Source organism: Nannobrachium achirus (assembly GCF_963921795.1).
Source record: "Nannobrachium achirus genome assembly, chromosome: 21".
Lineage (NCBI taxonomy): Eukaryota > Metazoa > Chordata > Actinopteri > Myctophiformes > Myctophidae > Nannobrachium > Nannobrachium achirus.
In genome coordinates this window covers 56,686,978-56,712,919 of record NC_137828.1, presented here as the reverse complement: position 1 = coordinate 56,712,919, position 25,942 = coordinate 56,686,978, and the positions used below count along the sequence as shown (strand labels likewise).

At 46.6% G+C, this 25,942-nt stretch overlaps 1 protein-coding gene across 1 annotated transcript in view; it reads right to left on the bottom strand.

The window, feature by feature from the left end:
* Positions 1-25,942, bottom strand: part of LOC308307265 (neuropilin-1a-like) — a 118,664-nt gene that overhangs the window by 30,529 nt on the left and 62,193 nt on the right. Inside the window, exons 7-8 of the mRNA XM_080752444.1 lie at positions 24,391-24,557; positions 2,538-2,693 (exon numbers count right to left, since the gene is read on the bottom strand). Coding sequence (XP_080608570.1) covers positions 2,538-2,693; positions 24,391-24,557 — 323 coding nt within the window. The remainder of the gene's footprint in view (positions 1-2,537; positions 2,694-24,390; positions 24,558-25,942) is intronic.

Genomic DNA, 25,942 nt, shown 5'->3' with positions numbered 1-25,942 from the left:
GTGGCGTAACGGCATAACATTCTACACAGAGAGGGCAATTCTTTCAACATAAGATGCTGCATTCAAGTTCAGGAGAGTTTGGACAAGGCAATTATCTTGAATGCTGCCTTCAGGTATGGCATGGAAAGAGGGCATTTGCATTCATTCACCTTAGTGAAAACAGGGCACTTTTTACAGACGGGTAAAAGGGCAGGGGCTCAAGCCCCCTTTGACGTCTATGTGTGCACGTGCCTGCAGCATAGCATGAGAGAGAGAAGCTGGAGAGCGAGAGAGAGGTGACATGAAATAAAGAGAGGAAAGGGAAACGTTCTATAGGGGGAGAGAAAGAATGAAGCTGAGAGCGAGATAGTGGGCGCGTTGCGTGAGTGAGTGAGTGAACAAGCGAGCGCGGCTAACATTACTCTAGGGCCCCGGCTAATCTGGGCTGAAGCGGGCCGGCTAAAACGCCAAAAGGGCCGAGCCATTAGTCCGTGCCTGCCTGTCTGCCTGCCTGCCTCTCTGTGGCCCGAGTCCCTGGGCAATACCTGTCAACCACCGCCGCCACTAAGGGACATGCAACAAAGTCATCCACTCTCTTAAATGTCACGCCGCCGCGGCTCCTCTCCACTCGCCAACTATTAAATGGCTTTTTTCCAGGGCTGCTCTATAGGGCTCTCTGGGCTGCAGACTCAGCATCTAGCAAATGGGCCCACTCCTCACAAAAGCACTTTAGAGTCCGGGGAAGAAAAAAACACACACACACACACACACACACACATACAGGCCAGGCCTTGCCATGGTACCTTTAAGCAGCCACTTCAGGAAAGGGACTGCTGTGTGCTTTGGGGGAGGCCGGTAAAAGAACTGGAGCCCGGGGGCTGCGTACACAAACACACGCACACGCACACGCACACACACACACACACACACACACACACACACACACACACACACACACACACACGCACACGCGCACACACACACACACACACACACACACACACACACACACACACACACACAGCAGCGCAAACAAGCCTGTTTGGATGCCCTCTTGGAAAATAAATAATCTTTTTTCCCCCCCTTTTGTTGTTCAACTCACGGCCTCTCGTGCTCAAATACGTCTGCACGCTATTTATGCGTCACGCACACTGAGGAAGGTCAAACACACAACCTCCTTGACCTCTTTTGGACACCCACCGCGGAAAAGGAAAAAAGGTCCACACGGGGTGTTTTATATCTCCAGGGTAACACAGATGGACAAAACCTGCCCTGTTTGACCGACCCCGTCGACCGTCAAAGCTAGTCACGCTCTGGCCGAGAACACGCCTCCCCTCCCTCATTCCTTCTCTCCTCTCTCCCAGGTCCCACCTTCGCCCCAGCTGCTCAAACACGACCAAGCTCTCCGGTTTCCTTTACCTCTCTATCCCTCCCTCCCCATGTACACGTTTAACACGTATTTAGCAGGCTTTTTCTTTATCCTCCTTTACTTTCAAGGTATAAGCCCCACGGCTGCCTCGCACAAAAGCGGACGTCGCATTCCTGACAAAGTCCCCGCCGGCAGCTACTGTAGGCTCACATTAGCGCTGATCTCGGGCGCTGTAAATACCATCCACTCGTTCAGAACTCAGGGAGGTAAATTGCCATACCAAACAAAGTGCATAATTGCACGCTGCGAGGCAGAGTCCCGAGTACATACACGACAGGGTATTTCCCCCTTTTTTTTTGGGTTGCACTCAGAGGGAGCAACAAGACCACAATTCAACTCAGCTGTCTTGTTTTGCCGAGGCAGGATATTGTGAGTGCAGTACGTCTATTCTACAGGGGCGGTTTGTGTGACATAGTCACTGGCGCAAACCAAGGCGTACCCAGAAGAAACACATCAAAGGCTCTATTTTGTACCGCGTCCCAATGTTTTTTATTTAAGGACAGAAACTGAATTTGACACTGGGAAACACTGGGGAAACCCTAACCCTTGGGTCAGCAATCACATAATCGCTTAAAAACAGTTCTATAGGAGCATCTGCTCGTCGACTGAGCAGAGGAATTAGCTTGGACACCTTGATAGATATGATGTGATAAAAGATCAGATTTGATATTTTAAAAGAGTCTAGTTGGGGAGTAGACCTCGACCTCAAACCTCGTATATCTTCAAGTTTCAAAAAGCGCAAAGAAAGCAATGCAATGTAATGTGTTATATACAGCCAGAAAGTGAGGAACATCTGATTAAAAAAAAAAGAAAGAAAAAAAAAACGTAATTTAAAGACATTTTGTATTATTAATTGTACCCGTATCGGTACTTGGTATCGGCGAGTACTCAAAATGAAGTACTCGTACTTGTACTCGGTCAGCAAAAAAGTGGTATCGGGACATCGCTAAACACAACGCCTCGCTGTGCGAGGCATTGTGTGCTTGCTCGTAGATCGGCTATTTTCACTAGTTTAACTCATTTTTTAAATTATAAATACAAAATGAACGGACATAAAAGTTTTACACCCGACAACAACGATATGGAATGAAGGAGGCACAGAGGTGCAGGATCGGAGTGCAGCTCTTACCTTCTGTTTGGAGCCCTCCTTCAGGGTGATCCAGTCCTCTCCGTTGGAACTGACGTCCACCTTGTAGGACTTGACGAAGTACGTCCGGTGGGTCTCCTGGGAGATGGCGCCCTGGGTCCCGATGGCAGAGACGAAACGCAGGAACCCCAGATCCACCTGAGTAGGGGAGACATACAGACGGATGAGCATAATCAGACAGGGACGTTCAGAGAATTTTAGAGAGGCAGGGGCTGGCATTTCTAAAAGGGCCTTTTGGTGAAAATATCGAAAACAGCAGCACCCACAAGCTCACAACGTCAGTTATTTTCAGTGCTTGATACCACACTGAACTAAGTATAATCAAGTCAATACTAAAGATGTGGCATACAGCATGGATTCCTACACAGAGAGGGCAATTCTTTCAACATAAGAGTTTGGACTCTCTTGAATGCTGCCTTCAGGTATGGTATGGCATGGAAGAGGACACTTTTTACAGACGGGTAAAAGGGCAGGGGCTCAAGCCCCCTTTGATGTCTATGTGTGCACATGTATGTAATCAGAAGGAAATGGAGGATCAGGGGTAAAAAAAGGAGAAAGATTGTCCCCTTTAAAGCGCAGGAGTTATCACATGCGTGAGAACGTGCATACTTCTACAGCTGAAATACGGCAGCACTGCCTGGCCAAGTATACATGAATAATGACGCAGAAGAAAGGGTTGAGAAATCCTATTAATAATAATACGAGTTAAAGAATATAGCCCCGCCACTGGCACCACCTCTGGACGGACACATAGTGGGCTCATCAGCCGCCGCATGGAATTTAATAAACAGAGCTATGAAACGATATTCACATTAATGAAAGCGACACTGGATGACAACTTAATTTCCTGCGATGGGAGACAAGGGCTTATTGGATAAAAAGTGAGCGTCGAACAGAAACGCGGCCGCCTGCAATCGCATTATCAGAATCGACCGTGAGAGAGCGGGGAGAGCGAAGGAGAGGGAGGCGCAGATTGAATATCAAACATTGTGCATTTCAAATATGCAGTGATCTATAAAGTAATCATGAACTGCGGTGCATTACTGGTGGGCTATTAGATTTTCACGAGCGCTCTGCCAGGGAGGGACACGCGGCCAAGAAGTGGTTGGCCAGGCAAAAGGGTGTGTGTGTGTGTGTGTATGTGTGTGTGTGTGTGTGTGTGTGTGTGTGTGTGTGTGTGTTCAGCATGCATAGGTGTAGTGTGTTCTGTGAGCACACACACACACACACACACACACACACACACGTGCACGCGCGTGCACGGTGAATCGAACGAGATGCTGAGCAGAGGTGCAGGCCAGGGTTTGGAAATCACAACGCTGTTTAACTTCAGGTCTGTCGAGCTGTCAAAGATCGTCTACCACGACAGCAACACTGTCACACACACATGCGCACACACACACACACACACACACACACACACACACACACACACACACACACACACACACACACACACACACACACACACACACACACACACACGCGCACACGTGTATATGTATGCTATTCTTCAAAGTCAGATCTGCAGCCTTTAGACTGCTCTTTGATCCTTGGCTGCCAGTGGCCCTCTGTGATTGTTCCATGTTTCAGGCTCGGGGCCTGGAGACGCATTCCACACTCACTATACCTTCAGCTTGCACACACACACACACACACACGCGCGCACGCACGCACGCACACACACACACACACACACACACACACACACACACACACACACACACACACACACACACACACACACACACACACACACACACACACACACACACACACACACACACACACACACACACGCACGCATCTGTATCATTTTGGATCTGATAGAGCTCGTACGTCTGCTATTTTGAAAAGCGTGAGAACAACGTTAACTGATCTAGAAGTGCATTTGTAGAATCGGCCTCGACGGGTTTAACCCTGTCACTTCCTCTTCTATCCGTAACCCACGAGAGAGCAGAGGTGCATCCGTGTTTAACCTCGTCATCCTCATCCTATAACCCATGAGGGCATCGTTGTTTAACCCCACCGTCAGATCCTCTATGCAGAACCCCTGAGAGTTGGACGATGAGTAATGAGAAGGAGCGGGTCGGTGGGTGGGTCGGTGTGGGTCTCTGAAGAACTCCTCAGCTATAAGCATCGTGTTGGAGGCAGCGTGGTTAGCGTATTAAGCGGACTTTGGCTCTTCCTCTGACAGGCTGGGCTGACGGTAATGAGGAGTAATGGTGTTGCGTGCAAGATGCCGTAGAAGAGCTTCGGTCAAACAGGGTGGGGGTGGTGGTGGTGGGGAGGTGGTGGTGGGGCTGCAGGAAGCAGAGGCGTTTGTGGGAACCGGTTTCAGATCAAGACGAGAGACACGGTGGGAGCTTTGAAGTCTGTCTGAGATGAGGGCTCAGCCTCTGATGGATGGTGACCGGGGGTCTTAGGGAGATTACCACCACGTCCATGCCAAGGAGAGGCTGCGTGTGTGTGTGTGTGTGTGTGTGTGTGTGTGTGTGTGTGTGTGTGTGTGTGTGTGTATACGTTGGTGTGCGTGCGTGTGTGTGTGTACGAGAGAGAAAAGCATGGAAAATGTGCGAGTGTCGGGTGGAAAACTTGTATGTCCAAAACCGTTGGTTTTGCATTTATCATTATAAAAATGACTTAAACTAGTGAAAACAGACGATCTACAAGCACACAACGCCTCGCGGCGCGAGGCGTTGTGTGCTTGCAGATCTGCTGTTTTCACTACTTTTGCGCGACGGCCTTGTACGATGAAGCGGGGCTTTACTTTGCGAAAGAACGTACGCATTTGAAACTTGGAGATAAGAGGTTTCCACCCGACAATATGAATGTGTAGGAGTGCGTATTCATGACCGACAGCAGGAATTCCGTGTGTGTATTGGTTGGTGAGCACGCACACACACACACACACACACACACACACACCAGAACGTGTGTGTGTGTGTGTGTGTGTGAGTGCCCAAGTATGCGCATGTGTATGTACATGTGACATTTGGACGATCAAAGCCAGGAGTCAGATCGTCTTCCAAGCCCGGGTCTAGCCTGCCTGCGGGGCCTCGCATGCTAAAGCCATACAGCCAGAGAGCTGAGCTCTAGCCTTCGCCAACCCAATATACTGTGCTTAATGACTGCGCACAAACAGCTGCCTACCACAATGAATGCATTGGCAATGCATGCTGGTCACTGCCTTCTCCTCAGATTCCCATTTGACTTGCAGAAAGGAAAAAAAGATCAAAACAGATGCGAGCAATGTCTGAGGGTTCACCGTGCCTCAATTCCCTCTCTCTCTCTCTCTGTCTCTCTCTCTCTCTCTCTCTCTCCTTCTCGACGGCTTGGGGGATTTGGATGGATGGATGGAGAGAGAGAGCGACAGGGAGAGAGGGTAAAAAAAAAAGAGGAGAGAAACAGAAAGACAGAATACTTTTGTTCCCGTCTGCGGGCTCAGAGGGGCTTACCGGGCAAGGCCCAGATTTCTTTTAGTCTTGTAAATAGAGACAGAATCAAATCCCCCCTACCCCACCCCACCCCACCCCCATTCCACCCCCCCCCCCCGAGCATCAGACGGCTCCCATTTAATAACGGGGGAGCTGAGTGCCTCTGGGCTGGGCGAGAGGCTGCGTGGTGTCGTGCCAGTGCAGATGGCAACTTGGAACGGGTGAGGCTGAGGCTGGACTGCAGCGGAGCGTAGACTGGCATACATTAAGCCCATTTAGGCCTAGAATTATTGAATGCTTTAACCAGTGAAAAATAGCAGATATACAAGCTCACAGCGCGGCTGCGAGCTTGTAGATCTGCTATTTTTGAAAAAGTCGTGAAAATCATTGTGCAAATCTTTGAATATATGTATTTTCAAAGCGAACGTTTGTAACTCAAATTTTGCTTCTGGGTGGTCCCTGGAACTAGATATTTTGAAATGGGGGTCCATGGCCAAATACATATCATTTTGGGGGTCCTTCACATGAAAAGGTTTTAGAACCACTGACATATAGTCTCTCAAGAACAGACTGAGCTTCAGTGAAGTGAAAGGGACCTTTTCTTTGACGATGGCTGGCCAGATTGCTGACATAGAAACACAGGTTTTTCAAAAAACCTTAGAAGGATTCAAAAGACACTTATAGAATCGGGTCAAAATTCGAATTTTCACGATTTTTCCAAAATAGCAGATCTACAAGCTTGCAGCGCGGCACTCGGTGCCGCGCTGTGAGCTTGTATATCTGCTATTTTTCAATAGTTAAAGCATAAAATAATGATACACAAAATGTGTACCCGTTCTAAATGGGTTAAGCCCAGGCAGGTCCTTAGCGTTTCACCCCCCCCTCCCCCCCAAAAAAACGAGTCCGAGTTCTGATTCGCCGCCAACCTGGACCAATGACAGCAGGGGGCGGGCTGCGGCGCCATTAAAAGGACGAGGATGTGGAGTGGGACGAGGAACGGGCCTCGGGATGATCTCCTCTGATTGGGTCTCATTAGCCCCTAATGGAGTAAAAAGAGCCCCTGGGAATGAGGCCGTCGAGTGGCCGGGGCCTAATTGAGAACACTCATGGACGCTCACAGCTTCATCGCTCTGCCCATGCTGGCGAAACCAAGCTGTGCCCGCCTTTTGCTTTCTGTTTTTTCTTGTGTTCGCGGCGTTCGTTTTGTAAGCGACTGAACAGTCAGCTTGTGATTTTCCGGGAACAGTCATCTGGTCATCAGCGATCAACAGCAGGCGCGCACACACACACACGCACACGCACACAAACACACACACACACACACACACACACACACACACACACACACACACACACACACACACACACACACACACACACACACACACACACACACAATACTGATTCACCTCCCAGCTTCTAGCATGTTGAAACATGAATGGATGCAGCTATGGAGTGTACTGGGGGAATCAAACAGAGAAGAGAAGAGAAGAGAAGAGAAGAGAAGAGAAGAGAAGAGAAGAGAAGAGAAGAGAAGAGAAGAGAAGAGTGTGGGTATAGGAAAGAGGAGAGGAGAAATGATGAGCAACCCCAATGAGATGATGCTGAGATGGGATACACTTTATTAACAGAGGGGGGGGGGGGGGGGGGGGAGAGAAAGGAGACAGAGATGAGAGAGGAAGGCCGAGAGAAGTCTTCCTCTCCTCGAAGAAAAAGAGAAAAAGATGTGGGGAGGGTTAGGGTGGGGAGGGAGAGAGAGAGAGAGAGAGAGAGAGAGGGAGAGAGAGGGAGGGGGATGATATCGTCGTTGTCGGGTGAAAACCTTGTATGTCCAAAACCGTTTGTTTTGTATTTATCATCTTGAAAATTATCTAAACTAGTGAACATAGCCGATCTACAAGCACACAACGCCTCGCACCGCGAGTCGTTGTGTGCTCGTAGATCTGCTATTTTCACTAGTTTTGTGCGACGGCCTTGTGTGATGAAGCAGGGCTATGCTTTACGAAAAAAAAAACGTTCAAATTTGAAACTTGGGAGATACGAGGTTTCTGCCCGAACAGTGACGATGGGGCAGACCGGATCAATTTCACAGACATGGCTTGATAACAGGGCCCTGGGCTAATGAGCGAGCCATGATTTATTAATGGCCGCTTGTTAGAGGCAGAGGTAAAGGAGTTCAGCTGTACAGCTCCAACAGACCAGGGCTTACACAGGTCAGGGAGAGAGAGGAGGACTGGGCCTGCATGCCAGGATGTGCTGGAGGAATATAAAAAAAAAAACCTCTGCGCTGCCGACGAGACCACACTGAAAACAAACAGGCCCGGATAATTATTACTAGTGGGACTTCTTTTAGCCCAGGAGAGGGGGGGGGGGGGGGGAGCTTCAACTGACCCATAAACCCCACCCCAACAGTAAGTGAACGTATACAGTATAGATACTGCGAGCTGCGCGCGCTGTGGGTTCCCAGGCAAATACGAAGAAGGCAATTAGGTGATGAATGGCTTGTCATAGGAATCTAAGGCCGCCGAAAAGCTGAATCATGCCTAATGGGTGATGTAATCGGCCGTGTAAAAGTGTCATATGAGTGCCACCACCGACACTACCGTACTGTATATGCGAGAGGGTGTTTTTTTTGCTGACGGACCAGAAAAAGAGGCTTGTGTGCATTTCATATCTCTGATTTCGCCTGCCCCCCCCCCCCCCCCCGCATCCTCGGGAGAGCGGGGTGCGTTTGGAACGCTGCCCACCTGTAGACAAATGACACAATATATACACTCTGGGGCCCCGCTGGTGCACGGTAACTCACGTCCGGAGGGACGCCGCAGCCCTCGCCATAAACATGTCATGCGGGGGTAAGAAATCACACGGCTTCATCGAGGCTCCTCCATAAAAGCCGTTGGCAGGCTGATATGTGGAGGAACTTCCAATGTGTCCTTGTCCCTTGGGACCGCTGCTGTAATACCAATATTGCCTAATGTGTGTGTGTGTGTGTGTGTGTGTGTGTGTGTGTGTGTGTGTGTGTGTGTGTGTGTGTGTATGGGGGGCCTGTGGGTGTGTGTGTGTGTGTGTGTGTGTGCAAGTGCACATCTTCAAAACAGCGCCCGGGAGGAGATTGTGAAAGTGAGTGGGGCTGCGGTTGCCCTCCGTACTTCAACAGAGGGGCAAAGTATAAATCAGAACGGGACGAGGTCAGGAAAGTGCAAGAGCGTTTTCGATTCATCGTCGAGTCATTCCTTCCCGATCACGACGTGGACGACGGGAGCATCAGAGCTTGTCCATGACTCACTTGTTTCTTCAGCCAACACAATCTGTGACTCAGTCACAGTCAGTCAGTGTTGCTTGGGTTGCAGTGAAACAGACTGGTGCGGTTTTAGAAGAGTAGGCGACGGGAGTGGAAGTCCTAATCCCAGGGGCGTCACAAAGGGGGGGGGGGGGGGGGGGGACTGAGTTACCAGGGCCCAAGGTGGAGGGGGGCCTTAATTATTTTATACTATTGAAAAATAGCAGATATACAAGCTCACAGCGCCGCACCGAGTGCCGCGCTGCGAGCTTGTAGATCTGCTATTTAGTTCCTGGGGGTCCCTGGAACTAAATATTTTGGGGACTGCCCATAAGTCCGAAGGTTCATTAGTCCGAAGGTTCATTAGTCCGAATTTAGTTAGGGTTACTGAGGTTAAGTTTAGGGTTCGGACTAATTCGGACTAATTCGGACTAATGAACCTTCGATACATGTCATTTTTGGGCTACTTCACGTGAAAAGGTTTGAGCACCACTGACATAGAAACATAGGTTTTTAAAAAAAAAACCTTAGAATGATTTGAAATATTCAAAGACTTGCACAAGTTTTCACGATTTTTCAAAAATAGCAGATCTACAAGATCGCAGCGCGGCACTCGGTGCCGCGCTGTGAGCTTGTATATCTGCTATTTTTCAATAGCTATAAAGCACAAAATGTGAGTGAATCCTTGTACCCAGGGCCCAGAATTTGGTGCGACACCCCTGTCTAGTCCAGTCATGCACTCTGGCTGTTCTCTGTCAGGCTCAGGATTGACTTCCTTGCCAGGGGGAGTTTTTACTACACAGAACAATCGCTATACTCTCTGGGAATGAGTTACCAAAATACTTATTTTTACTGTTTCTTTTCTAACCTTTTCACCCATTTCTCTGACATTTCTATCCGTGTTGGGGAAAATAGCTCCCCATCTGAGTGAATAACCAAGGCCCTGAGGGCTGAACGAGTTCATTTGTTTCCCCTAGCCTCACCCAAAAAACAACAAGAAGAGAGAGGCAGGTTTTGGTGAAACAACAACGGGCAAAGGGAGCTCTGTTGAAGGGAAACAATTTGATGCTAAATCCGATATGATCCGACATCAATAACGCTGTGCGGGGAAAGAATATTTCTCCACAACATCAGCATCATCGGACGCACATAGTTTCACAACATCAACATCAAACGGAGAAATACACAGAAGACACTATTCATCTTCTCAGATTTGAACAAAAGAATCTTTCACTTTAACCACCCGAACCCTATAGTGTCCTTATTCTGGGGCCAACATTCAGGGTAAAAATGACAGATCTACAAGATCGTTGTGAGCTTGTAGATTGTCTATTTCTGGCGAAGAGATTTTGGTGTAGCCGGAAAAAAAAGGACGGGACAAATATAGAATAGACCCAGGTCACCAAAGGTATATCGTCACTGTCGGGTAGAAACCTCGTATCTCCAAGTTTCAAATTTGTACATTTTTTCGCAAAGCAAAGCCCTGCTTCATCATACAATGCCGTCACACAAAAGTAGTGAAAACAGCAGATCTACATGCACACAACGCCTTGCGGTGCGAGGCGTTGTGTGCTTGTAGATCGGCTGTTTTCACTAGTTTAAATCATTTTTAAAATGATAAACACAAAACAAGGGGTTTTGGACATACAAGGTTTCCACCCGACAACGACGATATCGTCTCTGTCACGTGGAAACCTCATATGTCCAAAACAGTTCCTTTTCAGGATTCGAATTCCAAATCATCAAAAGTAGCAGATCGACTAGCTCAAAACACACCGCTTCGTGCCACTTTTCGAGCTTGTAGATCTGCTACTTTTGATGCTTTAGTCTGACGCTGTGGTATGACCAAATAGGGCGTTCATTTACGACAAAGAAAACCCCACGGAAAGTTAGAATATGGAGATAAGAGGTTTCCGCCGGACAACAACGATATATAGGGTTTAAGTATGTAAGTGTGTTTTTCCAAGTCAAAGAGCAGCTGTTGGGACAGGGATAAGAGATCCTGTTCAGAGACAAACACTGCACTCTCTTGTCCTCTCTTGATGCTTGTGGAATGCTTTATGGATCTCATAGGATGGGGATGGTCATGTGAGAGAGGTAGCTCCATGAAATCTAGTTCCAGTGTAAAGAGGCTGTATCCGTCTGGTTTTTACATGGAAAACCTGGCCGCAAATATCCATTACGTGACAAGTATTAAGTGTAGTTTTGTCTGCGGTGGTGGACATTACATTTACTTGAATACTCTACTTGAGTAATTCTTTTGATTATCTGTACTTGAGTATTTGTTTTTGGACACTCGTGACTTTCACTCCACTACATTTAAAAGACAAATGTACAGTACTTGTACTTTTGACTCTACTACATTTCAACGAAGGGAAAATGTAGGAATTAAAAACCTATGTCAAATATAGTGAGAATAGCTCTGCAAGACACACTGTGAGATTGTGGATCTGCTACTTTCACAATTATTGATATTGTTTGAAAATCTTAGGAGAATCTTTCGATTTGGGGGGGAAATGTACACATTTTAATACAGAGAAGCAGTGATAATAAAAAGAAAATGTACATTGGAATTTGTACTCTAATTAGAATATTTAAAAGCAGGTACTCCAGTACTGTAACTCAACAGAGCAACTTTCACTTGTAGTTGAGTAAAATTTGACCGGCATACTTCTACTAGAACAGGGGTCTTCAACGTTTTCAGGCCAAGGACCCCTTAGTTGAGAGAGAGCTGAAGGTGGACCCCCACAACTCTTTCATAGATTCATATAGTTTCATCGTTTGACAGCACAATCATCAGAGTATTTTGGATTCATGTCAATGTGTGTTTTCAGATATTTAACCACTTGAACCGTCAATACTTAATAAACTTGACCTTTCACTCTGTACTTGGTCTGCTCTTTTTCCCCTCTACACCAAACCTCTTTGCCGGAAATAGCCGATCTACAAGCTCACCACGCCGTTGTGAGCTTGTAGATCTGCTATTTTTGGCTAAAGTTCTCAGGATATGGACACTAATATTAGGGTTCAAGTGCATGCATACAAAATAAGGAGATCTTTTTTTTCTATCACACAAAGATTTGGAGGACCCCGTCTAGTAACTCTGAGGACCCCCTAGGGTTGCTTACTTCATCCATCACTGGTCTCAATAAACAAACTGTTTCTGAGTCGGGTCACATCGGTCCATCTGCTAATTTCACCTGCGCCGCAGGGGTGCTGGAGATGGGAAGATATCGGAAGAATTCCATTTCCTCCAAAGTGTAATTAATTCTCCCCCTTTGTGAGAATCGCATTACCGAGACGCTGCGCGACCCCATGAGCTGTTCACACGACCTTCCATTTATCACAGTACCCCACCTGACAAGAGTTACACTTTTATTTTTAGCCTCCCCAACACCTTCCCTGGCAGGTTTAAAACCCATTTAGAACGGGTACACATTTTGTGTATCATTATTTTATGCTTTAACTATTGAAAAATAGCAGATATACAAGCTCACAGCGCGGCACCGAGTGCCGCGCTGCGAGCTTGTAGATCTGCTATTTTTAAAGAATCGTGAAAATTAGAATTTTGACCCGATTCTATAAGTGTCTTTTGAATCCTTCTAAGGTTTTTTGAAAAACCTTATGTTTCTATGTCAGCAATCTGGCCAGCCATCGTCAAAGAAAAGGTCCTTTTCACTTAACTGGAGCTCAGTTAGTCTGTTCTTGAGAGACTACTATGTCAGTGGTTCTCAAACCTTTTCATGTGAAGGACCCCAAAAAGGATATTTATTTGGCCACGGACCCCCATCTCAAAATATTTAGTTCCAGGGACCCCCCAGATACAAAATTTGAGTTACAGACGTTCGCTTTGAAAATACATATATTCAAAGATTTGCACACATTTTCACGACTTTTTCAAAAATAGCAGATCTACAAGCTCGCAGCGCGGCACTCGGTGCCGCGCTGTGAGCTTGTATATCTGCTATTTTTCACTGGTTAAAGCAGTCAATAATTCTAGGCCTAAATGGGTTAAATTATGCACATCTACACTGTGTGCCCCTAATCTATTTTCCTGACAAAGAAAGATGATCCGGAAAGGGCTCTCTAATGTAGGCAGGTATGACAGCCAGCGACTAAAAATAAAAGAAAGGTACTCTCTGTGTGTGCGTGGGTGTGGGCTCAGCCGCCCCGGCTGTTGGGATGAGGAAGGATGAAGAACCGTCTGGTCCGGAGATTTCCTTCCTTGTGAATCACCATAACAGGAGCTAACAACCATTCTCATTCTCGCCCATTACCGCTCCATATGAGCAACGCACTCCGTGAAGTTTTTTTGGAACTTCCAATGTGGTGTGACGGCAATCAGGGGTGTCACACCAAATTCTGGGCCCTGGGTACAAGGATTCACTGCGGGCCCCCCATGAATGTTCTTCATAGGGGGAACTGGGAACGCATTATTACGCATTATTTTGTCCTTTAACTATTGAAAAAATAGCAGAACTACTTTGTGAAAATTAGTGCAAGTCTTTGAATATTTCAAATCCTTCTAAGGTTTCTTTTGAAAAACCTGTGTTTCTATGTCAGTGGTGCTCAAACCTTTTCATGTCAAGGACCCCCAAAAATGATATATATACAAAGATTTGCACACATTTTCACGACTCTTCAAAAATAGCAGATCTACAAGCTCGCAGCGCAGGCACTCGGTGCCGCGCTGTGAGCTTGTATATCTGCTATTTTTCAATAGCTAAAGTGTCAAATAATTCCAGGACCCTTCACCTTGAGCCCTAGTAACTCAGTCCCACTTTTCCCTCCCCCTTGTGACACCCCTGACGGCGATGATCGTCTCATCTATAGCAGCCGGCTTTTGCGATCCTAGCGGCTCAGGAGGAGACAGAGCCTTGGGGATGACCAGTCTAGTGATAACAGAGTGACTAAAGAGAGGGCCCCGGGGCACTGGGCTCGTCTGGAATGCAGACGCTGGGCTAAATGACACTGATTACGGCTGGGGCTGACTTTTGTGACTCGCTGCTACTTACAGCCGGCACTGTTTCATTTCATTACATCATGCCGTCCTCCGCGTGTTTCGATTTCTCACCCCACCCCCGCTGTTTGAGCTGCTCGATTCCAGCGCCTTTCTCTCTCTCTCTCTCTCTCTCTCTCTCTCTCTCTCTCTCTCTCTCTCCTCCCATTGATTTTCCAATTGAGAGTCGGAGGCTCGGCACAAAGACAGCATCCATTGTCTCCGTTCGTACCGCGCGATGATGATGACGATGATGATCTCCAGGGGCGTCACAAGGGGGGTGTTACTAGGGCCCAAGGTGGAGGGGCCTTCATTATTTCATACTTTAACTATTGAAAGTCGTGAAAATGTGTGCAAATCTTTGAATATATGTATTTTTAAGCAAACATTTGTAACTCAGATTTTGCTTCTGGGGGGTCCCTGGAACTAAATATTTTGAGATGGGGGTCAGTGGCCAAATACATATCATTTTGAGGGTCCTTCACATGAAAACGTTTGAGCACCACTGACATAGAAACATAGGTTTTGAAAAACCTTAGGATCTGAAATATCCAAAGACTTGCACAAAGTGTTCACGATTTTTCAAAAATAGCAGATCTACAAGCTCGAGCTTGTAGATCTGCTATTTTTCATTGGTTAAAGCACAAAATGTGAGTGAATCCTTGTACCCAGGGCCCAGAATTTGGTGTGACACCCCTGACGATCTCACAGGGAGCAGCCAAAATGCCAGCGTCTACTGCTGCTCTGCCTCTGCCCTCCCTGAGACTTCATCAACTGAGAAGCCGCTGTTAATTATCACTCCATATATTCTAATTACTCATCGCTTGGCGCGGCGGCCAAGACCCTGGAATGGAGACAGCAGCAAAGAGAAGCAGAGAGAGAGAGAGAGACAATGGCGATGTGGAGCACATTTCTGCATCACAGCAGAACCTCTGGGGCTAACTGAGAGCACGTTTGGTGGGACAGGGTGAAAGAGAAACAGGACAGATCGCGTCGAGAGCATCGTTTCAGCGGCTTACGTTGACGTGAGAGCCCATGTGGGCTCTAGCACGCAGTGGTGTAAAGTAACTAAGTACATTTACTTAAGTAATGTACTTAAGTACAATTTTGAGTCATTTCTACTTTACTTGAGCATTTCCAATTTCCAATACTTTCACTTCTACTCCACTACATCTCGGATTCAAACATTGTACTTTTACTCCAATACATTTATTTGAAAACTTTAGTTACTAGTTACTTTTCAGATATAAATGATTATATTATAAAACATACATTAATCCACTTTAGCCCTATTTTATACCTAGGCTATTTGAAAATAGCTGATCTACAAGCTCACAGTGAGCTTGTAGATCTGCTATTTTCAAACTTTTTGTACTTTTACTTTTGGTACTCAAAGTACATTTTGAGGCCAACACTTTCGTACTTTTACTCAAGTACATTTTGAATTCCAGACTTTTACTTGTAACAGAGCTTTTCTATATTGCAGTATTGATACTTTTACTTAAGTAAACAATGCGAGTACTTTTTCCACCACTGTACGGCGAACACGGAAAGACGAGCTCCAGAGAGGCCGCGGCGTCCATGTTTTCATCAGGGAAGTTGGCAATTAAGCGCTCGTTTTGGTCAGCGGAGCGGCGGATCTCAGTCTGTTTGCTTTGCTAATCGGCTCCAGTCGTTTTGCAGCGCCACACGTTCATGACCGCGTCCGTGATCTTCCACGCGAGGAAGTGCGGTCATGACAGGTCGCGCTCCCCCCACCTCCCTAGCGCTCTAAAAACTGTACCGCTAACCCGCGATAGCTTCCTCTGTGTAACGGCGGCTCGGGGAGATTGCTATCACATGGGGGAGATAAAGGAGGGGGGGGGGGACGTTGCGTAAACAATCGCAGCCATGCTTTTCATGTCCGCGGGGGCTTTCATCTAGCAGAAGGGTGAGATTAAAGCAGATACCCCTCCCCCCCTTTATGGTGACTACAGAGAAGAGGGACTCTCAGACCCCCCCCCCCCCCCCCCCCACCCCCACCCGCCACCCATTGTGATTAAACAATTTAGGTTATCAGTGAGATATAAGGCCGCTACGTAAATGCTGATAACGCATTCACTGTCTGAGCAAGCAGGGGAGGATGGGAAGACGATATGGCAGACCGTGTTGTCAATAAATCATACCTTTATGGGAAAGCAAAACAATAACTCAATTCCACAAGGATAAATATACTGTACGTTCATCATGCTGAGTGTGGATATTTGGATAACGTTTGGTATTTGGCTTTGTGTGACGCTCAACAGGGACGTGCAGAGAATGTTAAAGAGGCAAGGGCTGACACTTCTAAAAGGGCCTCTTGGTGAAAATATTGAAAATAGCAGACCTCCAAGCTCACAACGCGTCACAACGAATGCATTCAAGTTCAGGAGAGTCTGGACAAGGCAATTCTATTGAATGCTGCCTTCAGGTATGGCATGGAAAGAGGGGCATTTGCATTCCTTTCACCATATAAAAACTGCATTCATGGTCTGGAGAGGGCCCTTTTTACAGACAGGTAAAAGGGCAGGGGCTCAAGCAAGCCCCCTTTGATGTCTATGTGTGCACATGCCTGAATTGCTCAACACAGAGACAGTTGACTTCTCTCTCCAACACAGCAGCATGCATTATTCATGGTGTGTCTACGTGTGTGTGTGTGTGTGTGTGTGTGTGTGTGTGTGTGTGTGTGGGTGTGGGTGTGGGTGTGGGTGTGGGTGTGCGTGTGTGTGCGTGTGTGTGTGTGTGTCTATATCAGTGGTCAATGGGCCTGGGCTGGCAGACAGCCTTTATGGCGTCCACTCCGGCACTGCGGTGACTCCGAGGCTATCAGAACCTCTCAGTCGTTGGACAGAGACATTCCTCACCACGCCGCCGTCTCAGGGGAGACAATCGGCAAGCCTCCCCCCCCTCTCTCTCTCTCTCTCTCTCTTCCCTCCTAAATGGACCCCTTGGGAGCCTTTCATTTCAAGCTATACAGCATGCTGCCTTCTGGAGAAAAAAAAAAAATATATGTTTCCCTCAGAGACTCAAATGTGTTGTGCAGATGCAGGTATTTCCTCATGACGGTTCCGCATCATTCAGGCCTTCCTATTGGAACCAGGCGGAGTCCATAAATACAACAATCTGGCCATAAGCAAGGCAGCAGAGAGGAGGAGTTCTGGCTGTGTGTGCAGGGGTGTCGTCGTCGCACCAAATTCTGGGCCATGGGTACACAGATTCACTGCGGGGCCCCCCGGGAATGTGCTTCATAGGGGGAGGGGGTTTAACCCATTTAGACTGGGAACGCATTATTTCGCGTCGTTTTGTGCTTTAAAGTCTTTGAATATTTCAAATAATCTTTTTAAGGTTTTTTGAAAAATCTATGTTTCTATGTCAGTGGTGCTCAAACCTTTTCATGTGAAGGACCCCAAAATGATAAGTATTTGGCCACAAGGACCCCCATCTCAAAATATTTAGTTCCAGGGACCCCCCCAGAGGCAGAATTTGAGTTACAAATGTTCGCTTAAAAAAAATACATTATATTCAAAGATTTGCACACATTTTCACGACTTTTCAAAAATAGCAGATCTACAAGCTCGCAGCGCGGCACTCGGTGCCGCGCTGTGAGCTTGTATATCTGCTATTTTTCAATAGCTAAAGTATAAAATGATTAAGGCCCCTCCACCTTGGGCCCTAGTAACTCAGTCCCACCCCCCCCCCCCCCCCCCCCCTTGTGACGCCCCTGTGTGTGTGCGCGCGTGTGTGTGTGTGTGTGTGTGTGTGTGTGTGTGTGTGTGTGTGTGTGTGTGTGTGTGTGTGTGTGTGTGTGGATGTAGCCCATCATTTATCTCCGCCGCGACCTGCGGCATGGAGCCCTGTGCGGCTGAGCCTCCTGGGCTTCAAAGCGAGCCCCGGAGCTCACTCGTTTAGTAGATAATATTATGAACATTTCCCCGTCTTGATGTGGCCCAACTGTCAAACACAAGCGGCGGTGAAGGCTGAAGCTAGATGAGAGGACCCGGAGAGCGACGACGAGATGAAAGATGGCCAACGAATGATCTAGCGCGGGGTCCCCCCCGTTCTTTCTGAAGGATTATCCAGCCTTCTCTTTTCTTTTAACTCCCCTCTTCAAAACCCGCAGAACCCTCAAAGGATGCCTGTGTCGGGTGGCCGTGTGTGCAGCAATAAGCGGGCTGCACACTTCGCCTTCTGGCAAACAGGGAGTTGATTAATGACCTGGCTAACCTAGCATTGGATGCTAAAACCGCACCACGCCAATCTAATTACACCCCGGAGAAGAGAGAGAGAGAGCGCCGTCTGTGCGAGCATCTTGCCCCCGTGTGTTGGAATGGAGGCAAGCTTTGAAAAACGGATGACAATTCTGGATTATACATGTCAGAGAAAAAAAAGAACTGAGCGAAGGAATATGCTGGAGAATCAAAAAAAAAAAAAGGGCCGGCTGTCATGAATAATATGACTGCCTCCCCGCAAACTCACTTGCAGCCGGGGCGGGGATGATAATGAAATAAACAGGGACATGCTGGCCATTAGGAAAAAATAAAAAATGAAATGTCGGCCTTCGTTCCATTTTGGGGGCTGGGCGGCCAACAAAGTAAATCGTCACTGTCGGGCAGAAACCCTGTATCTCCAAGTTTCAAATTTGTATTTTTTTTTCTCGCAAAGCAAAGCCCTGCATCATCATACAAGGCCGTTGCACAAGAGTAGTGAAATCATTTCTAAATTATAAATACAAAACAAACGGTTTTGGACATACAAGGTTTCCATCCGACAACGACGAAATATAACTCATGCAATTGGCTATAGAGAGAGATCTCTCTCTATAGCACGTAATGAGGGCCTCTCCAACTCTTTTTCCCGGGCTGAATCAGGGGCACAGCACGTCCCTGCATGACAGCACGCTGAGATGATCTGTTGGGGGGGGGGGGGCTTAGGAACGGCTGGCGTAGTGCCTTTTGTCAAGGGGCTTAATGAAAGAGGAGTGAAGAATTTCATATTCTTTTTTTTTAAATAACACTTGTGATAATTGGACTTCGGCTGAAGAGTGCAGGGGCAAAGCAGCACATTTGAAGCCTGGACACAAACGTGGCTCGATCACGGGCTCCCCGCTTTGAAGTATTCGAGAATTTTGATGTGATTAGTCAGGTCCGCGGGGCGAGCCAGCGTACCCCCCGAACAGAAAGCACGCCTCCGCCTTCCATTCAGATTTCACCGCTAAATCAAATCCTCCCAGGATCGATACCAACCACAGCAGACAAATCATCTTGTTTACCTGTGGGTTTTCTGCTCCGAGGAGGAGGCAGAACTGTACGAAGCTCTGAGCTCAATGCTCGTGTAACAAGAACAGTGATTTGGGGTCGCCGGCGGCTAATATGCGCTCGTGATCACGATATGAGAAATATATCGTCTCTTGTCGGGTGGAAACCTTGTATGTCCAAAAGCGTTACCTTTTAGGATTCAAATTCAAAAACAGCAAAAGTACTAGATCGACAGCTGGAGTAGTTGATCTTGGGGATATCTGTTACTTTGTAGTATTATCAAGTTTATTATTTTACGGGAAAACACAAAAAGTCCGAATATGGCGATAAGATAAGTTTCTGCGCGAAGGTTATAATGGAAGGACGATATATTATAAAAAACGTCACACACAAACACAACTGAGGAGAGAGACGACGGACTTTTCCCCGTGGAGAGAGATAATAAATACCCGTTCCTGGACAACAGACCGTTTGTGTCTCTCAGCTGTTGGATTTGGCTGAGGAGGAAGTGGTCAGGGAAGGACGCGGGTCACTTCCTGTAACACTCCGGACACATGCTGGGTTCCTCTGCGGGACCGTAGAGTAGAGTAGTGGTTCTCAACCTGTGGTTCGGGACCCCCAGGGGGGTCCCCAAATTATTTTGTGGGGTCCCCAGATGATTAACATAATGTGCAACATTGTTTTCTCATGCAACAGTAAACAAAACAACATGAAGCTTAAGTGTATAGAGGGTATCAGCACATTAAAAGTGACAATTTAAGGACCTTTTAAGTGACAAATTAAACATTGGCCAAATTGTTAAATATTAGAGGCAGAAATTGTGAAAATAGCTGATCTACATACATGCTCACAACGCCTCGCAACTGCTATTTTCACAATAGAACCGTGTTAAACAAAATGTAATGCCTCGACTGTTAGTGCTCGTAAGGGTGTAAGGGGTCCCCAGTTAAAATATGATTATTTTGGGGGTCGTGGCCTGAAAAGGCTGAGGACCACTGGAGTAGAGGGCCAGGCCCTCCCACACACACACACACACACACACACACACACACAGCCAAGAACACAAACTCCCCACAGACACACACACACACAAACACAGACATACACAGGAATGGAGCTCTCGCACACACACACGCACACGCACGCAACCACACACAAACGCTTATTAAATTAGTCTGGAGGAGAAACAGAGGCCCTCAGGACAATATTTTCATTCCAATAAAGGAAAAGCTTTGCGTATAAGGAACCCCCCCCCCCCCCCCCCCCCCCCCCCCACCGCCTCCCCCGCCGCCCCTGCGTGCAAATATTTGGCTTCGGGTCAGGTCTATTATTCACCCCCAGGAGGACTGCGCCGGGGCCAAACTTTTTTTTTTGCGATGAAGCACAGACAGTAAAAAGAAAGGTGGAAAAAAAAAAACAGTATGATTGTTTACAAGGCCTGGAGGCTTTGCGTTTTAGTGAATCAAACATGCTCCGAATCATGGGCGTCCGACCGTCCCCCTGGTGTATGCGAGCGCCGTTACGGGGCAGATGCACACGCGCTACTGTAGGCAGGGCAAGGTGAGTTTTCTTTTTTTAATAAATGCTTCCCATTCATTGGAGGCAGATGGCAGTCCAGTGCAGGGGATTGTGGGACCGACTGACTGACTGACAGCGGGAGCAGAAGCATTAAAAAAAGAAATCATGCCAAAGGGAAGTGAATTTTCACCGGCCAACAGCCCTGTCACTTTGACAGGAGATTGACAGAAAGGCAGGCAAAGCTTATCGCGGACGTTATTCGCAGATGGACAGCAGCTCGAGGTAATAGCGTCACGTGGACATGTTTCATTTCTGTGTTTCTGTGTGCCGAAGTTAACTGTACCGGAGCTGCTGGAAATACACACAATTAATATTACCTTCAGCTGCCGTCGGGTACCCATCTGTCAAAAGGTTCTTATTATTCTGTTTTGTCTGACAAGCTGTTCATATTTTTTTTAAACCCACCAGGAGCACTACCAATCTCTCCCGAGTTGGTGCACAGTCAGGAAAACACAAATAAAGCATGGCGAAGGGTGTCGGACATGTTTGGTGCTACTAGGAGGGGGGATTAAACATTTAAACACGGCTTGCGTTTGAGCGAACACGCCCCAACGGCGTCAAACGGATTCGCTCCGCTACAGTATATCTGCACGGATAGGATTTGTGCATGACTTAGTGCTGTCTGGGGGATTGGAGACATCAGTCTATTGTCTTTGCTTGTAAAGCTGCCTTTGTGGTGCATGATATCCCAATGAAATTTTTGATTAATATGGCAGCGCAGTTGCGCGTGTGCGTGCGGCGTATACACAAATACAGTATGTGTGCCCAGTCCCAGTATCCAGCAGGCCACAGAGCCCAACTGTCAGACAGGAAAGGGGGATTTGCAGAGAGAAAGAGAGAGATAGTTGGATATAGAGAGAACGGCACTCCCCGATACCCAGTGGTGTAAAGTAACTAAGTACAATGTACTTAAGTACACGTACTGTACTTAAGTACACTTTTTAGTTATTTGTACTTCACTTGAGTATTTCCAATTTCCAATACTTTTACTTCTACTCCACTATCATCTCGGGTCCAAATATTGTACTTTTACTCCACTACATTTATTTGAAAACTTGAGTTAGGTCTACTAGTTACTTTGTAGATTTAGATTATTATCACAAAACATAGATTAACGATTATACATTTCAACCATTTGAAAATAGCCGATCTACAAGCTCACAATGCGTCGATAAGCTATTTTCAAAAGCTTTTTATACATTTGAAAGCTTGAAATGGGATATTCTGCCTAGTTAGCACTTTTACTTTTGGTACTTTTAAGTATATTCTGATACCAACACCAACAGTATTTCTACATTGCAATATTGATACTTTTTTTTTAAAACGTGAGTACTTTTTCCACCACTGGACATCCCTCTCTGTGGAAACCAGAATCACGAGAATGTCTTGGATCTCCTTGGAGAGTTTGGAGAACTTCCCCACGATGCGGCAGAGCCTGAAGGACAAGCCCAGAACATTCCTACTGTGTCCAGCCAGGCAGGCAGGCGTCACTTCCAAATGTGTCCTTCCACACAACACCACACATCACAACTCCCCCAGACTGTGACTCACCTCCAGTAGCATATGGAGGGAGGCAATGTTTAGTCTCCCAAAATGCCTGCGTGGACTTTGGAGAAATACCCATTCATCTGCGTGGCACAACCTGCTATTAATATCCTATCAACCCCATTAGGGACCTGGAACTATTTGATGCTTTAGCTATTGAAAAGTAGCAGATGTACAGTACAAGCTCACAGCGCGGCATGAGCTTGTAGATCTGCTACTGTTGAAAAATCGTGAAGATTTGTGCAAATCTTTGGATATATAATTTTCAAAACAAACTTTTGTACTTCGAATCTCTGCTTCTGGGGGGGTCCCTGGAATTGTGGGGGTCCTTGACATGAAAACGTTTGAGAACCACTGATTTAGAAGAAGGATTTAGAAGAAATTATAGAATCGGGTGAAAATATTCAAAGACGTGCACACTCTGTGCCGTGCTGTGAGCTTGTATATCTGCTATTTTTAAATAGTTAAAGCATAAAACCAGTAAGACTCCCTAAATCGGGAGATAAGCGACCGTCAGGTCGCATACACAAACTTTAGTAGGCAATGGTAGCCAATCAGGTGGGAATATGGGAAATGGGACAGATCCATGTTGATGACATGACTGTAGAGATACTGTGTACCGCTTTGCGTGATTTTAGGGCAAAATCTGTAGGAGCAGTGTCCAAAAAATTGTTTTTAAAAAAATCGGCCAGATGGTGGCGCTAGATGGGACAGATGCATTTTGATGACATGACTGATTACCCCAGAGCCACAAGCAATACACACCCTATCCCCCTTGAAAGGTTGGTTACCACTGCCCTAGATGAAGTGTTTTAACGTGAGTGCTATTCTTACAATCTCATGACATACTGTAGAAGCTCTACTGTAGGAATTCACAGTAGAGCAAGGGGTCTGCAAGGTCTTGCAGGGACAAGGACCTCTTAACTGAGAGAGGGATGAAGCAGAGACCTCCCCACTACATATTGTATACAATTGTGTTTTATTACACGTTTTCATAGATTTCAAACTTGACCTTTGGCATCTGTAATTGGTCTACTCTTTTCCCTCCTACACCAAACCTCTTGGCGGAAAATAGCCGAGATACCAGCTCACAACTGGGGATGGAGCTCGTTCATTTTTATTGATAATGAGCACCTTATCGATCCTGCTTATTAGCCGGGCTTTTATCGAGCCCACTATTGAGCATTTTCTATTTCGTGGGAAGACAAATTCTGAACAGAACTAGTATCTATTATTATTGGCCAGTTGTTGTTGTGACTGAGTTTGTGGCTGACCAACATCTATGAAGATGACAATATTAACAAAAGTAAAACATTGCCTACCATTAAAACAACCATTCATTAATGTGCAATACGTGTTAAATGGCTTTATATTAGGAATAGTACTGCAGTAAATTCTTGATCGCCTCTTGTCTTGATTGTTTAAACATGACGTCATGGGATGCTATATCCTCCATAACGGGCTTGATAAGCCCAAAGCTGCCGGGTACTCAATACATTTGTTATCGAGTATGTAACAGGCTCGTGTTCCGAGCACCATCCCTACTCACAATGCCTCGCAGACGGTAGGGTTCAAGTGGTTAGCTAATTAAGTGAAAAAAGATCCTATCACACAAAGTTTTGTAAGAACCCCTGCTGAAGACCCCTGCAGTTGAGGTTGTGTGTGACATTCACAATGGGTGGGGTAGTGGTGATGGTGGTGGCGGTGGTAGACAGTGCCGTACCTGGATCCATTCCTTGTTGGAGTCCTCCGCCGGCGTCCAGGCGTTCTCGTAGTAGTTGAGCCTGGAGCGCTCCGGGGACCAGCTGGGGTTGTACTGGGACGAGGCCACGATCTGGTCCGACGTGATCTCCCCCGACTCCATCCCCAGGGGGTCTGTACAGTTAAAGTCTGAGAGCAGGACACAGACAGACAGAGACAGAGAGAGAGAGAGAGAGAGAGAGAGAGAGAGAGAGAGAGAGAGAGAGAGAGAGAGAGAGAGAGAGACAGAGAGAGAGAGAGAGAGAGAGAGAGAGAGAGGGGTGAGAAGATGTTAGCATAACTGGAAGCAGCTGAAACGCCAGAGGTGTTTGCCAGCGGGGCCGTCACAAGGGGGGAAAAGTGGGACTGAGTTACTAGGGCCCAAGGTGGAGGGGCCTTTATTATTATATACTTTAGCTATTGAAAAATAGCAGATCTACAAGCTCCCCTGGAAGTAAATATTTTGAGATACAATACATATCACTTTGTTGGTCCTTCACATGAAAAAGTTTGAGCACCACAGACATAGAAACATAGTTTTTTTCAAAAAACCTTAGGAAGGATTTGAAATATTCAAATACTTTTTTTTTTTAATAGCAGATCTAAAAGCTCACAATATCTGCTATTTTTCAATAGTTAAAGCACAACATAACGCGTAAAATAATGCGTTCCCAGTCTAAATGGGTTAACCCCCCCCCCCCCCCTATGAAGAACATTCATGGGGGGCCCGCATGCAGTGAATCCTTGTACCCAGGGCCCAGAATTTGGTGTGACACCCCTGTTTGCCAGTTAGTTATGTGTGCTTTCAGACAGTGTCCCCAAGAATCAGAGCTGGTCCCTTGGGAAGGGAAAGGACAACACATGACCGAGCACTTTAGGAACACACGGTGCAGAAATGCTGCCTCAGTCAATCCACAGTTCCCCACTCTCCCTCTCCCTCTCTGTCTCTACCCTTTAATGGACGGAGAGAGGAAGAAGTGTTCCGCATGCCCATGAAAAACTCTATCCATGAAACATTTAGTGCGGTAGCTAAGTTTACGCTTGGCATGCAAAAAGAAAAAAGAAAAATAGCACCAAGCGCAAAAGCAGTGGTTCTCAACCTGTGGTTCGGGACCCCCCTGGGGGTCCCCAAATTATTATTTTTTTTGATTAGCTTAATGTGCAACATTGTTTTCTCACTCAACAGTAAACAAACCAACATAAAGTTAAAGTGTATAGACTATTATAGAGGGTATATAGTGTATGCACATTTTCTAAAGTGACAATTTAAGGACTTTTTAATACCTCTTTTAATACCAAATTAAACATTGTCCAAATTGTCAAATATTAGAAGCAGAAATTGTTGCGAGGCGTTGTGAGCATGTAGATCTGCTATTTTCACAATAGAATCGTGATATACAAAATCTAATGCCTCAACTCTTAATGCTTATCAGGCTGGGAGGGTCCTAAGGTTGGGTATCGTCAGTGATACTTTTAATGGTATCGATCGCATGACGTCGATACTATCGAGTATCGGTTCATGTAAAAACGAACAA